Source organism: Chaetodon auriga, chromosome 10 (assembly GCF_051107435.1).
Source record: "Chaetodon auriga isolate fChaAug3 chromosome 10, fChaAug3.hap1, whole genome shotgun sequence".
In the NCBI taxonomy this organism is placed as follows: Eukaryota; Metazoa; Chordata; class Actinopteri; order Chaetodontiformes; family Chaetodontidae; genus Chaetodon; species Chaetodon auriga.
The window spans coordinates 18,562,065-18,578,338 of record NC_135083.1 but is presented as its reverse complement, the minus strand read 5'-3'; the positions used below and the strand labels follow the sequence as shown (position 1 = coordinate 18,578,338).

The 16,274-nt window shown below is 43.3% G+C and overlaps 1 protein-coding gene across 2 annotated transcripts in view; it reads left to right on the top strand.

Moving 5' to 3' along the window:
- The first annotated feature begins 173 nt into the window (after positions 1–173).
- mgll (monoglyceride lipase) overlaps positions 174–16,274 on the top strand; it is a 39,921-nt gene continuing 23,820 nt past the window's right edge. Inside the window, exons 1-3 of one of the 2 annotated variants that reach the window (XM_076740240.1) lie at positions 174–347; positions 2,235–2,370; positions 15,804–15,910. In XM_076740240.1, coding sequence (XP_076596355.1) covers positions 2,243–2,370; positions 15,804–15,910 — 235 coding nt within the window. In that variant the 5' untranslated portion in view covers positions 174–347; positions 2,235–2,242. Of the gene's footprint in view, positions 348–2,023; positions 2,371–15,803; positions 15,911–16,274 lie in introns of those variants that run through there. The other variant, XM_076740239.1, reaches the window with a different exon arrangement.

The window sequence follows — 16,274 nt, the reverse complement described above, 5'->3', positions numbered from 1 at the left end:
ATGGTTTGGAAAAAATGTGAAACATGTGTGTGTGTGTGTGTGTGTGTGTGTGTGTGTGTGTGTGTGTGTGAGAGAGAGAGAGAGAGAGAGAGAGAGAGGGTGTGTGCGCGTGAATACTTATTTAGTTTCTCCCTAAACGTCGCTGGCAGCATTCTTCTCTTGGCGGGTGGCGAGTGAGGAGCATCGGAGAGAGAGTGAAGGAGAGAAAGACAGAGACACACACACACACACAGAGGAAGGGAGAGAGAGAGAGAAAGAGAGAGAGAGAGAGAGCGAGAGAGAGAGAGAGAGAGAGATCGGGGAGTCCGAGGAGAAGCTGAAACTTCGCTGCAGACGCTCCAGCACAGGTTGGTTTCATATATTCTACTGTTTTCATGGTATCCTGTATGGGGGCTCAGCAGAGCGTCTGCGGGACTCAGCTTTGACCTCATTCTGGACCCTCCGTAGTATTCCTTCATCTTGTGGTTTTGACTAATGTAACTTGTAGTTTTTCGGCATCTTCTCTGTCTTCCTCCATTCATCTTTTCCACATGAAACCCGCAGACCTCAATACGGATGTTTTAGCGCGTTTTCCAGTACTACAGGCAGCCGACATCGATATCAGCAGTCAAACCAGATGGATCGATTCTTCACGAGGCGCTAATGGCAGATCAATTAGAGACACTTGCATTGCAAGGGTTTGCTCTTCCTCTGGAAGCGTAGAGCCAGTAATCATCCTCCTGTCCAGTCCTGTAGGCTAGAGTCTTCCCCATGTGCACCAAGGTGGAAAGGGCTGATTGCAGCACAGATGAACACAAAAGGGAGGTTTTGCGCACGCATGTCAATGGGCCAGTTTCCAATAATGATCCACTCACTACAAGTTTAACGATTATTTTCACAGGTGTGCACACTTTTCACTGTTATATGTCCGCAGCTGAAATAAGACATGTGATCAGCCTGTTAGTGTGCGCGCATTGTGATGTCAAAACGCGTTGGCTGAATAAATCCTAATGACAGCAGTAGAAATATCATTGTGTTTGAAGCAACGAATTAAAGCTTTTCCTCACTGCTCACTGACATACAGACACATAGTTTACTCATCATTCAACCGATCAATTATCACGAGCGGTGAGGTATTAACTATTGAGTTACGAGTTTACCGGGTGCTAGGTCACCAAACCTGAAAGGCGACACCCGATCACCTCAGGAAATAGCTTCACGGGCCCTTCAAGGGCTATTTTTATCCCCGGCGGTGCGTCAGGCGGCACACACGCTGCTGTTCATTGTAATGCTGCACATGCCAATAACATTATGAAGATAGAGAGGGAACAAGGGGGGTGTGCTTCAGTGTTGCAGGGAAAAGAGAAGTGCACAAAGATGATTTGTGTGTGTGTGTGTGTGCAGCTTTGAGCAGAGGAGAAGAAGAAGAGGAAGAGCGGAAGAGAGAGTCTTTGTTTTGTTTTATTTTTATTTTTCCGCATTCAAATTGATTTCGCTTTGCAAGTGGTGCTGTTGGTAAACCACCTCGACGGACAGGAGGACACACGCACGTGTGATAAAGAGGCATGTTTTTTAAAAGCATTGAAATAGAAAGAGCTAAATGTCGAAATGAAAATAAATGACATCATTCAAATGAAATCTTCTTATTGGTTCTTATTTTATCCATTTTATTGTTCCCACATCGTTACACATTTGGACTGTATGTCTTATATTTTAGATGTTCATGGGTCATCACAATCTTTTATTCTCCAGTGTTTTTCTTTTCATTACAGTGTAGTGATGCAGTATAGTGGATGCTGAAGAGTGTAGTGAACCAGTTTCTTCTACACTCTGAAATTATTGTAACCCTCGTAGGCTCCAACCTTCTGCACTTTGAAGTGTCCTAATTAGCCTACAATCATGGGCATAGCAGTAAAGCTGATTTGAATGGAGGGGGGGGGGCGCTTGTGGAAAGCGCAGCATATGGTCTGGTGACGTAACGCTCGTCGTTGCCGACGCTCTGTCAGCGTTGACTGTGTGTGTGCGTCCGTTTGTGTGCGTGTATGTGTGTGTCTGTGTGTGTGTGCGCGCGTGTGTGTGCAGCTGAGGATTAGCTGCAAACCGAGTCAACTCCGATGAAACACGCACCTAAATAAATAAACAACAGTAAACAATGAACGCCGTGACCGCCGCCACCTGCCTGCTCGTCGCCGCCTTCAGCTGCTACCTCTACGGCAGCGATGTGTTGTTATCGCTGCTCCGTGTCTCTGTTGCAGACCTCTCCATGCCCGAGCCCGGAGCTGCTCCGCGGCGGAGCCCGCAGGGAGTCCCTTACGCCGACCTGCAGCATATCGTCAACGCCGACGGACTGCACCTGTTCTGCCGCTACTGGGAGCCCGCCGGCCCGCCAAGGTCAGTGGAGAACCGAGCGGAAAAACTAGCGCAAAGTGTGCGTGCTTGTGTGTGTGTGTGTGTGTGTGTGTGTGTGTGTTTCGCCGTCCGGTTCTTCTGTATATGTGTACAGAAGACTTATTGTGGAAGATATAAAGCTAAAGAGTGCTGTTTACAAATAGTGTGTTGTCATGGAAAGTGATCCTGTCCACATGGGTGCTTCCAGGAGTCACATGAGGACTCTGTGGTGGTGCATGTTAATCTTCAGGTGTGTGTGTGTGTGTGTGTGTCTGTGCAGCCCTGAACCCAGCTGTGATAAAAGTGCACACAATTAAGGTGTATAGAGTCAAACGGTTTTCATTTTCAAACAGTCATATCAGCTCTGTGAGTGGTCAGACAGCTCTCCAATCAGCACTCCTCCTCCACATCCTGTCACTAGAAAATGTGTTGTTTTAAACAATTACTAGTTATTTCAATCTGCATCAGTAATCAGTTTAGAGACAACAAAATAACATTAGCAAGGAAAAATAAAATCAGACTGTGGCAGTCTGTTGTAAATCTGGACGGTTTAGTCTCATTCTCTGACCCAAGCTCGTTAAAAACATTATAATTATGTTAATCTCCTGGTGGAGGCGACCGCCAGATGCACCCGTGACTCATACTGGGTCATGACCCCGTTAAAAAAAAAAACATTACTTGTTGAACCCATAAAACATTCTTTTAGTCAATCAAATAACACATTTATTGCGGTTGGAGATGCTCCCTGTATTCCACTGTTGAGAATATTGATTCATTAGAGCCATTTTGTAAAAATCTGCACAGTCCACAACAGAAATGTAACACCCTGCAGAAGGAATGTCATGTGGAGTGTGTTTCCTCAGTCTGAGCGGCAGTGAAAAGGCCAACTTTGTGTCCATGGCTCACTGAGATTCTCCAAATCACTCACAGTCCAAGGAACAAAGAAACAGATCCACGTGAGATCCACTACACACTGTAGTTTCTCGATCACTTTATTTTGAAAGACCCAGATACCCAAGCATGAGGAAATGAAATTATGACACCTGCTTCTTCATACACGCTTGGGTTTTGAGGTTGTTCCTTGTAGCTGATTCGACTTGTATTCTCAGCCCTGACGAACAGCATCATACTTGCTTGAGGTCCTGACTCATCAGGCATTCTGGTGTGTGAAAGAGTGTAAATGGAAATTATGTCTCTCAGCCAAAAAGACATCAAACAACACGGCTACATGAGTAATGGATCCACTTTAAGAAACAGAAAACAACTCTTTACTGGTGGTGGTGGTGGTGGTATTTTCCACAGGCTGCTGCTGGAGGCCCCCTCGCTATGCGCTCGTGGCCGTTTTCAGACCCGTGTGCACAAGTGGTTGTGGCAGTGCACGAAACGCAACACAGATGTCACACTTAGACTCGCTTTCGAACCGCATTGTTGCATGTAGTGTGAGAGCACAGAAGGAAAGAGATGTGACACAGACGGGAGGCCCACATCTGGAGTCAAGATATGACTGATCTCTCCCTCTTTCACACACACACACACACACACACACACACACACACACACATTGAGGTTCATACATCTCTGCAGAGCAGTGACTCATTAACTGACACTGTGTCTGTGCCTCTGCTGTATAATTGTTCCATAAACTGTGGCACACAGTTTAGCATGTGTGCGTGTTTATTCTGCATTCTTTCACGATTTATCCTGTATTCTGTGTTTCTGAGCATGCTTGGAAGCTGTGTGTAGATGTCTGTGTATGTCGGTAGCAAACCTTTGGATGTGTTTGAGGTTGGATTGAACGCCCCTGTCTGCTGAGCTCTGGCAGCTCTTGGTAACATGTAAATGTACGTGATTCTGCACAGGCAGCGGAACAGACGATTGACCTTGTAATTGCCCACAATGCCACTGTGGCCTGAGGGCTCACTGCGGTCACACAGAAGCCCTTTCCCAGACCCATGCCTGCACTCCCACATGAACAAAAATCTGCTTGTGCACCGACCTGCTCATATGTTTAAAGCTAGTCACTAAAGAGTCTTGGAGATAAATAATCAAATCTAAAAATGGGTCCTACACTTCCTGCCAAATGCATCAATAAACCAAATAACAAATGCAATTTCTCTGGCATTAACTGCCTTCTTTTTCTCCTTCAAATCATGTTTTTTGGAAGTAGGAAGCTGAATCACTGCAGGCTTAAAATAGCTGCAGATCTCTCTGCATTGTAACTGTTTTAGAGCCAAGGCTTTGGCTGGCTTATATAAGAGTTTCTGACTGGAGGCCGGCCAGTGACCATGCTAAAAATGCATGCAGCCATGGCACAGAGAGGCATGCGATGTGTCCATGAGATGTTATGTATGGAGATGTGCATATCCATCCATCAATGCGTGCTCTCCATAGCAGATGTGAATGTTTGTGGGCTGATGCGGCTGATGGCAGATATTGTCCACTTTGCGTACTCAGAATTGAAGCTACATGTTGACTTTCACATGACTCTTAAAAGCTTCTCTGAAACCCAGGCTAATGACATTTTTAAGCTGAGCTAGCAGCTCCTAAAAGCTGAGTGAGGTTGGTTTATTGCAGGTTTTACAAGTTGACAAAACGCCAGCTATTCAGTAAAATCACGCCCTCAACAGTACATCCCTAAACTGATTGCTGGTCTTTAATGTGCTGTAATATGCTGCTGCACCGACTATAATTGATGATGGCTCTGAGTGAAAACAGCATGTCCTGGACACGCTGCCATCTGAAGCTCTTAATGAAAAATCAGAGTTACACGCAGACTGTAATCAGAGAGTAAAAGTGCTGAGCAAGCGTCATTAATAGAGAAACTCCAGCCTGTTGTCTATGGTACAGCCTACACATTACTGTGAAAGAAATTCTCTGATACAAACCTCCTGTTTTAACACAAAGTGCCCCTGCGCTCTGAGGTTTCACCATAAAAGAGTTCCCAGTGGTCTGGATGGATGCAGCCTCCAGACTGGCGGCAGCCCACTCGCTGCAGCAGTCGGATTAGTAGTTTAACACAGTGTGACGCAGCGTGGCCCTACGTGCAACTCCGCCGGAAGTTAATGGCTTTAGAAGTATTCAAGTCAAAAAGTGGTTATAGCCATTAGCATGGGTAGGAAAAAGGAGTAAGAGGCTCTTAGCGTACACCGTGGATGCTTTTATAAAAAGCTGCATCTGGAATACTCTTTGTGGAAGGGTGAATGCATTTTAGGTTTGTAGATTATTTCTTAAAACAGCAGACATTTGTCTTTCTCACTTTCATGATAGGAGAAGTTTCCTATCAGCCACAGCAGCAGCCGGTGCGGTAATAAGCTCTGACGATCAAAGAACTCTGCAGACGAGGGATTTGCCGTTTGAGCCTGGAAGCTAAAAGACTTACACTCGTTACAGTGATGCATGATTATGAATTGAATCTATGTGCGACAGCGTGTGATGATATAGCGACTTCTGATAATATCGTGCTATTGGCAGTGTGTCATGTGGTTTGTGAGAATCCTGAAACAAAGCAAAACGGGGCTCCTGCCAACAATTAATTTCATTTTAACTGATTTTTATCAATTCATCTGCTAATTATTTTGTCATTTAATTGAAGAATCATTCTGTCCAATAAATGCCAGGTAACAGTGAAACATCAAGCACATCTTTGTAGCTGAGATGTTGAAACTAGTGAACGCCTGCTTGAAAATGGCTTAAACGTATCAATTATAAAAAAAAAAATTGCAGATGATTCACCATCATTGTCAAAACCACTTAAGTTGTGACATGCTGAGCTGTAACCATGGGGACAGGCGGCAGTTGGAGAATGCCAGGCCGACATTTATTGACTCAGTTAACTGAACCAAACCGTCGGCCAGACAGTTTAGAGCACGAGGGGTTCGTCTGGCAAAAAAAGTGGAATTTAAGCAGACTGTTTAAATCTGGCACTGAGTGGACTGGAAAGAGCCGTGCGGTGTGTGGTCTTTATGTAAAACAGCAGCCAAAAAAAAAAAAAAGCACCTTCACCCATCAGACAAATGTGGAGAGATTATGATGGGAGCTAGTTTTTCTTTGCTCTGCTAATGATTTTGGCAGACATCTGTCTCGAACATGCGATGGCAGCTACTTTGATGAACAGTTAGATAATGCTCAGCTAGGCAGGTGAATGAGACATTAACAGCAGGTGAAGGCAGGTGATGGGTACAAACCACCCCAGTCACATTCTTTTGTTATCTGTACAGTGTGCCAAGTGTTTTTAGTCAAATATTGACTGGCTGTAAGTGTAGATGTCCTTCAAGGCCAGTTCTGACTTCAACAAAGAGCAGCATGTGACCTTAAATTACTGACATACCACACATCAGCGGAACCTTTCTGTACAGTTCAGGTCTTAAACGTGTCTCCTTTCATGTTCTTTCCAAGCTTCTTCTGTCTAGACTGTTGCTCAGAGTGGGAAACTGGAAATTATTCATAAGAAATTAGCATTTTGCTGCTGTGTTTGTTTTATTTTAGAGGTCCGTTCAAAATGAAGCCGTCAGGTTTTCACACAGATGAAAGAGCATGTCGGAAGGAAAGGAAACTTTCTGTTCTGATCTTCTCTTCAGCTCCTTTACAGATATATGTAGACAACAGATTCAGGAAGACAAGACAAAGCCTTCTGTCCTTTTTCATGTCCACTGCTAACAGGCTGGATAATCAGTATGAATCACATGACAGATGTCCAAAATATGCAAATCTTTATTGAAATTGTTCCTTGTTGGGATGAGAATGAGCCTTGGTCAAAGGTCACAGGCGCCTGAAAAGCCTTTTCACTAAAACCAGGAAGTAGGTGAAAGGTGGGGGGATGAAGGGGAGGGCCATCAACAATGATTGACAGATCTTCCAACAGACTTCCAGCCGGGTCTTTGAACCCACTTAGAGAGCACAATACCAGCCATACATACACTCCACACCTGTATTTTTACTAAAGGAACAACTGACAACCACAAACACACACACAAACAGCTTGTGTAAATGGGTCATGCTGGTAGTAAAGTTTTTTCTGATGGTGTCTGGATGAGTTTCCTTCCCTGTTTGTGCTTCTATGGTCAGACTGTTTCATTCGTCTGCTGCTCGCTGCCACTGTCACTCCTCTCAGTGGAGGATTTTTACAAAGATCCAAAAGCTCCACAGTGGTTCCCTTGAAGTTTGAGCTTGGGGGCAAATTTTGGCTGAGTAATGCAGTGCATGAAATATTATGGGCTCTTGTGTTATTCTCATAAAATTCACTGATTGGTGATTCAAAGTGCCAGCTGTGATCATTTACTGTAAGTTGATGTGAAACGGAGATGGAGCAGAAGCACTTCAGAGTCAGTTTTCATTTTTCATTCCACTGTTTTTCATATTCACAGTGACTTAATGATTTCATGACCGCTGCAACATCACGTTAAAATTCCTGCATCTGTGACCTCAGCGGCACCAGCCCTGTCATTAAAATAAACTGAGACATGGATAGTGCAAAAGGGGTTATGGATAATTATCAATATTATGATATATTAGGTATAATTATTAGGACTTCCATAAATGTGATTTATTTCTGCTGTACACATGTATTGAATATTAGTGTATGTTTAATGTAATTTGCTGATGCCTGTCGGGAACATGGCATGTTGCAACAGCAAATAGTGATAAGACAGTGTACAGAAAGAAAAACACAGTTACATAAGATGAGAGCGAAATGGTCATGCAGTGCTCCTGCATAATAAAGCCAGGTGATCAGAAGGAACTATCATGTTTCATCTTGTCCTTGCTCCATCTCTACGTGCAGCCAGCTCAGATGTAATTTGTCTGTCCATCCACAGAAGAAGAAGTGTGCAGAGTGCTTGTGACGACGTGTGGGTTGAAGTAGCACAGGCTCCCTTGCATGTCGATTCTGCTTGGGATGCAAAGTTTTCAGTTGTCAGCGGCCTCGTAAAATTCACCACAAGCTCGCAGCTTTGAGCTACGAGGGAGCTATCAAGACCTAGCTGGCGTTTGCGTCTCATCCGTGAGGGCTTCACTTCCTTCAGCTCTCTTCGAGTGCTTTCAAAACTTTTCACGAGAAGCAGATGATTGCATGTTATGATTGCTGTAAATAGACAGTGACTGTCGGGTTGTTACGTAAGGTTTTTGCCATTGCACCACAAATGAATTGCCCTTGAGCTCCTCTGTATTGGGACCTGCACTCTGCAAAGAAGAAAGGTGAACTAATGAAATGTCTCTTCCTCTGAGCAGTGGAATATTCTCTGTATTTATTTTTCTTGTCTCTTTGGTTTACCTTTTTGTATCACCAGTGCAAACCCTCCTGCTGTGGCTGCCTGCTGTCTGTTTAAATCTTTCTCCATCACACAGCCACTTCCTGTCTCTCTCTTGTGTCTTTTTTTCTGTGCAGCACACACACACACACACACACACACACACACACACACACACACACACACACACATTCTGTAACAAATCCCCATTTCTTGTTTACTTTTCAATACCCGTTTGTCACATTTCACCCCCTCCTTTGATTCTCAACCTGTCACATTGTTCTTGTTCCATATCCATTTTGTTTCGCTTCAAGTGCATCAACTGTCACTGTCACTGGGGAATTCAAGCCTGACAGTATCTATAACAGTACTGAAATGTCTTGAACTGAACTGACAACATGTCTGTAAGCACGCCAGGCATTTTCTTTCATTCAAAGAAAAAAAGGGTTCTTGAGGAGGGAAACAAGTTTGCTAACTGTCAGTAAACAAGCCAACATGGTCACTAACAGGACAGTAAGTTGCATTTATATCATGGACTCCTGTTTCAGACCTGACTACAAACAGTTTCTCCCTGGTGGACAGAAAAAGTCGATGTATAAGTAGATTGTGACACAAAGCTAACGAGTTACAGTTGGTCAACAGTGTGAATTCATAGGTCAAAGTTCACCAAAATGTGACTTGATGTGGAGAATTTGTGCAGATATGCTTTCCCCTCATGAGTGAATATAACTATTGTGGCAACTTCAGTGGAATGAATTGATTTAGATGCAACAACTGGCCTATAATTAATTAGAATTTGTCTCAAGTGCAATCACTGTACTTTCCCCTGGACACTCTCATTCAGTATATTTTGGTTCAGTCTTACAAGTTTCTGAATTTGTTCCAGTTTGCTGTCTCACACAGTTTTTCTTCTCTTCTATCTTTGGTCCTCTCTTCTTTCTTTTTACATGTTTTTTCACACAGCCATATACAGTAACTGTAATACATTCACAGTCTGCACTTAACAGCACTGGTGTGGTCAGCCAGCCACATATATATCCTATATGTCCACACAGACGCATTCACGCGCACACACACATGCACACACATGCAATACATCACATCCTTTGGGCAGCTTTTCAAAGAAAACTCAGTAATATGTGGTTCTTTTTCCTGCACTCACACTGTGATACATGCAAGTTTAGAATAAATGGAGACACACACACACACACAGGCACACACACACAGGCACACACACACACACACACACACACACACACACACACACACACACACACGCACACAGGCACACACACCATTAAGTTCTGAGCAGTAGAGGTCCATTAATCAGATTAACATGCCAGCGTTCAGTCTCTCTGTCCTCTGGCTTCTGTTCCGTCTGGACACATGGACACCAAAGTCTCCAGTGTTAATTTAACACTGCAGTGTGTTTATATAAGGCAACATCAGCTAAAGCTAATTAAACACCTTCACATGGGGTCGAACAGTTGCTCTAGAGACATGACACGATCAACATGTTTAAATGTCAAATAAAAAAAATGCAAACTAGTGAATCGTGGAAAGTCTCAGAGTCAGCTGGTGCACTGTCAGGTGACTAAGTGCAAATTTAACACTATGCTAATGTATAATCTGGTTGATGTCAGAGGAGTTCATTTAAAGTTATTCTGCCTGATTAAACTAATTCAGCAAAGACATTAATGACAGCCGAAGACATTTTGACCCGTCGTAGAAACGACGGCTCCGTTGTGTTCATGACAGTGAGCCAACGTGCACAATACAAGGAGCCTGAAGCTGAAGCATCCAAATGGAACTCAGCCATCAATCATTAATTACAGAGAAGTAATTATAGATTTACAGCTGTGCTTTTTCTTCTATGACATGTCAAAATGTCTTGGTGAAAAGACACGCTCTGGCAGTCCTGGTGCTGTGTTCACCGTGTGTCGACTTTACTCATTTCATGACGGTTCATGTTGCAGATTGCTGGATGTGTGTTTCTGCTGTGCTGCTTGTGGAGGCACTGCAGCTCTGTCAGAGGTACCACTGGAGCTGCTGTGCATGTTTCAGGTTGATAGTGAAGATAGCTGATTGCATGGCTTAGTAATTGTCTCCTTTTTGGCAGTTAGCCCAGCGCTGGCGAGCTAACTGACAAACCTTCCCCTCATTGGTCCTGATGACAAGGTAGATGAAAGACTGTAAACAGGATTACCGTATCAAATATTGTATTTCACTGAATCAATACAACTACATCACAGTTTCTTCTTACAGAAAACCAAATTAACAAACTGTGTAGGAACAAGTTTAGATTGTTGTAGTTGAAATGCATTAATTATGTTGTGCAGAAATGGAAAAGTCATAGAGCTTCACATAAGCTCCATGGCTGAAACCCTGCGAGGACTTTGTTGCCACATGCAGCCAGATGCCTAAAATGCCCAAGAAGCTTTTTGTGTGAAATTCACAGTTGAAGGTGCAGAATGTGGCATTTGAGCACAGCTGGAAGGTTTGAGAGTTCCTGTATAATCTCGGAGCAGCCAGTCAGCATTGCATTAAGGGGATTAGGGTCTCGGCTTTGTTTTGGGCCTGTGGTTGTTTGGAGTAGCTCTGAGTAGAGCCAGAGGGAGGACAAAACTCTCCCTCGCTCTCTCCCACAGTGTTTTAATAAGGCTGGTTATAAGCCATGTTGTTCCAGCAACTGAAACTGGTGTGGGAGACAAGTGGGTCTCCAGTTCCCATGAGAGATGAGAGAGGAAGAGAGAGGGTGAAGAGAGATAATGAGAAAGACAAATTAAATCTCTTCTTACTGGAAGATTGAAGTAGTTCAGCTACACGCAAAATAATCAATACATCTGCGACAATGCCCAGTGAGCCTTTGGGGGAAATGAGCGAAACCACAGGATGAAGTTTAGTGTTAATGTGAAGCTGCTCCCACTCTCGAGGCACACACCCACCTCTGATCATCACCATCGTATATCCAGTTGTACGTCTATTAGATGATCATCAGAAAATAAATCAACCCCTTTTGATAACGGACAACAATTGTAGGATTTTAGGATTCGCCTCGGGGACTGGGAAAGTGTGATGGGCAACTTCTGCAAATTCCAAGCTCCAATTAGCTCAGCTGTCTGTGAGAACTACACAGAACGTGCTCTTCAGATCCACATTTGTTGGATAGTTATAATTGTACAATGTTATTTGCCATTGACACAATACCTGTAAGATATGTGCTAAATTACCCCATCAGAGGATAAAGACAAGTCAATAGTTATTTCTCCATAATTTGAATTTAATATCTAATAAAAATGTATTATTATTATTATTATTATTATTATTATTATTATTATTATTATTATTATTATTATTATTATTATTATAGGGAGTAAAATCATTTGGAAACATGATGTCATCCATAGCAGCAGGGGCAGCCGTCTCTCAGCCTCCTCAGTAGAAGCTGATCTCCACAGCTTTGTGAAGGGCTCTCAAAGTTCCTCTGCTGGCATTGATTTAAGCCCTAAACACTCATCTCTGTTAATCAAAATGACACATTTAGACGTTTGTTCCTTCATGTCTTAAAACGGCTTTGATGTAACTACTTCTTTCCTTTCGTTCAGTATATGTGGATCTCTGACTATGCAATTAGTCTCCACCTCTATCTCCACCCACCCGCCCGAGGCTCGCCTGCAGTTCAAGCGTACCTGCTCACCAAACACACACACCTCCGCTTGTTTTGCAGGTGGTGATATAGAAATAATTCAGCCATCCTTGTTTCAACCGGAGACAGATTCGGGGGGGGGGGACTCCTTTTTTAGTTTGTATTGGGCCTTTCATCTTCTCTGGACTGAAGACTGATGAGAGCCCACGGTGTAGTGCATGTGTCCACACAGGTCAAGGAGCGCTTCAGGGTGATGTATAAGGAAAGCAGTAACACCTCGATGGGCTGTGTCTTGAGCTTCACCAGACCGCTTTCAGCAAAGTGGAAACAGTGGGCTGGCTTTGCGCGGCTGAGCCGACATACTGATGCTGCCTGAATATCGTCACTTGTCTGCAGATGCCTGAAGCTGAATGAATGCAGACATCTGTAAGATTCAGTTTCTGGGTAATTAAATCCTTCATACTGTCAAAATATGCAGACTTTACATCTCCTGCAGCTCGCTGTTACCAGACGTGTTGCCTTTAGTTAATTTTTTTCCCTTCTCTCTCTCTCTGGAATTGACGAGAGGAAGCAAAGATGGAGAATAAAGTGAGAGAGAAGAAGAAAGAGATTATGAAGCGGACCAAAGAGGTATTTAGAGTATGATGGAGGGAGAGGATCTCAGAGAAAGGAAGACAGCAAATTACAAACTGTAGTTTTCAGCGGAGTGCTCGGTGTGCTGTTCACTGTACGTCTTTACAATGAACTCAGATAAGCCCCATTAATCCCCCGCTGCCCCTCGGCATGCATGTTACAGAACATTGTGCCCATACAAAGACACTCATTCACACACACAAACGCACAGAGAAAAGTTTGTTTCCATCACTTATGAGGACATTGCATCGACTTACATTCATTTCCTGTAGACTTCCCCTCACCATAACTATGAGTACTACGTTGGACCCCACACCCTGAGTGGGCTTCTCATGTTGAATATAAAAATAGAGAAACACACACACATGTGTACACACACCCGAGGCGACGGCTTTCTAAAAGGAGGGAAGGAGCAGCAGTGAGTGAAATCAGAGTGATTGCTAATGAAGCCTGATGAACAGCTCTTCTTATTCTACTCCTACTTCCATACCCCGCCTCACGCTCTCACTCACCCTCTCCCTGTTTCGCTCCGTTCCCTTTTCCTCCGTCGCTGAATACATTCAGGCTAATTGTCCGCTGCTGCTGATTGAAGCTCTCACAGGCTCCTCAGCACTGCTGCAGCTTAGAATAAAGAACACTGGAGCGTTTCACTGCTGCTCCGCTGCTTAATATGCACCGACACAAAAAATATAACCTGGAAAAACCTTTTCTCAGAGCAGTAATTCCAAAGGGTATCTGTTTCTGAGTGAACATGAAGTTAAAACCTCATTTTGAAGAATAGGCTTTACATGATACCTTCTTACCCTCTGTTCTCTCTGTCATCGTCTCTCTCCCCTGAATGAAATGGATTTAATATGTGAAATTAACAAGGGATTATCGTGTTAGCTTTTACACAATGTGAAAAGGGAATGTTTTTGACATTCAGTATTGGTGTTAGCTGTACCCTCGGCTCATGTTTGACACATCACTAATTGCATAGTGTGTGATGAGACTGTTGAGGTACCTCAAAGCAAAGGCAGACAAAGATTTTATCGTCCTACCAGCTATCTGCTGGGGCCGTTTGAATGCCAAGATTAATTGAAAATTAAGTTTCTGCTATTACATATTACAGATCATTTGTATATTGGCAATGTTGAAACACAATCAGTATTAGGCACAAAGAAAAGAGCAAAGGAAAATACTCACAATTCTCCCTCAGCAGAACATTACTCGACTCTTTACTTCTACATACATGCATGCATACATACATGTTTGCACAGCTACAATGTGCATGTGGAATGCCCTAAGTATTTTAATGCAGATAACTTAGATCGCTTTTTAATTTAATTTATGTCTTAGTTTGTTGTATTTGTTATTTTAAATCATTCTTTATCTGTTTCCTACCTCTTTAGACTTTGAGTATTGTAGTGCTGTAACAGTGCAGATCAATAGTCGTATCTTACTTTACTTAAAATAGTAGTTAAAATATATAATTTTCAAAATGTCATGGTGTTAAATCTACAATATCCTATTTTCTGGCCACAAGGGGGCGGCAGAAACAACATTGAAATAGTATCACCTTTAGGTCGATATGGCAAACCTCTTAGAAATGGTTGCTTAATTGCACGTCAAGCAGTTACGGAGCAGCATTATTAGTCATCTGGAGTCATGTTTCTGACCACCTGATGAATGTAAATCCATTATTCTCTCTTTTTTTTTTAGCTCTGTTTTGGTCTCCACCAACTTCTGAGGGAAATATCTCCCTCTACAGCTGCTAAACATGCAGCTTGTCGCTAATCGTGTCTGTCTGCTTTTTGGTGCTGAGCAGGTCATGTACAATTACTTCAATGTTACATATTTTTTATCTTTTTTCTATCAAGTCTATGCATGTACATATTTTTTATATAGTGTGTTACATATATTTTCATCTAATGTGCAATAGTGAAAACACTGGACTGAGTTGAGACAAACAAAAATGGGCCCGATGAGCATAAAACACAGCTTCTCTGCATCAGCTAAAACATCCCCAAAACAGCTCTTTGGAAGAGAGGCGAGAGTCCAGCTGCCCTCGATTCAACCCTCTTTGAATTTACTGTATAATTTGCTCATTGACAAAAGTGTTTAGTTCCATGCAGCCTTGCAGAGTAAATCCATCATAAATCACAGAAAAAGCACTTGGATTGAAACTGAGCCGCTGAATGTGCTGCTCTGAGGAAATATTTGTGCACAGTCTCAGTCACTCTCAGAAAACCGAACCATAGCTTCCACAGGTTTCCATCAGCGATATGAATGTCCCATTAAAACCGAGAGCTGGACTGTCAGAGCTGTTTTTGTGTATTAATGCCTCACTTTGTGTTTTACTGGATTCCCTCAGAGTCTGACTGGAGCAGGCAGATATGTGCTGGGCAGATAGGACAGATGGATGATAGCTGCTATCTCTGAAAACATTCCCATCATTTTTTTTTCGTAACCTGCCGCTTAATCTCTGTCACACACACACGCACACACACACACACACACACACACACACACACACACACACACACACACACAAAGTGATGTGCAGAAATACACAGAAGAAATTCACACACACAGCAGCCTGTCGGTGAAGATTTCAGATTCTCATTGCATTAGATTGTTTGTATTTTTTCCTTTCATGTACATTCCTGCATAAAGTCCCCTCCGCCCCATCAGTTCCTCCATCTCACAGCCTCCACCCTGAGAAATCTTGAAGCTTATTTCTCCCGGAGCAGTCTGTCGAATCGAGGAAGGATGATGATCCCACGGAGAAAAATGCAAACATTTGCTGTCTGTTTGTTTCTGTGTGAGAGAAATTTAAAAAAAAAAAGAGACGGAAAGGAAGCCAAGTGAAGGCCTGTGTTTGTGAACACTTGAATGAACTTTTCTCCTCTCCTGTCCTGTCTTCTGTTCAGGGCTCTGGTGTTTATTGTGCACGGGGCCGGGGAGCATTGCGGGCCCTACGATGAGATTGCACGGAGACTGAAGGAGCTGTCCCTGCTGGTATTTGCACATGACCACGGTGAGGCAACGAACACACACATTACATTACATTAATGCGTGCATGTACATCTACAGTCACGGTTGCCCTCGTGTTCATCAGGAGTTCAAACAGAGAGTTGCGCACGGCCTCAGAGAAAGCCCGTCATCCCCTCACTGTCTGATAACAGGCCTTGTTATTTGTTGAGTGAACAAAGCCTGTTAGGGAAAGTTAATTAGGCTCGCTGGTACATTACTCTATTCTTCTGCCGCAGTGCCTCTTTGTGTGTGAGTGGGTAGTGTGCTTTTAATTCACTGTCAAAGAAAACTTCACAAGTGTGAATGAAACTTCCTGCTCTGCTCAGGTTTCAGTGGAACTCTGTGTTGCTGACCCCTCAGCACCGGGA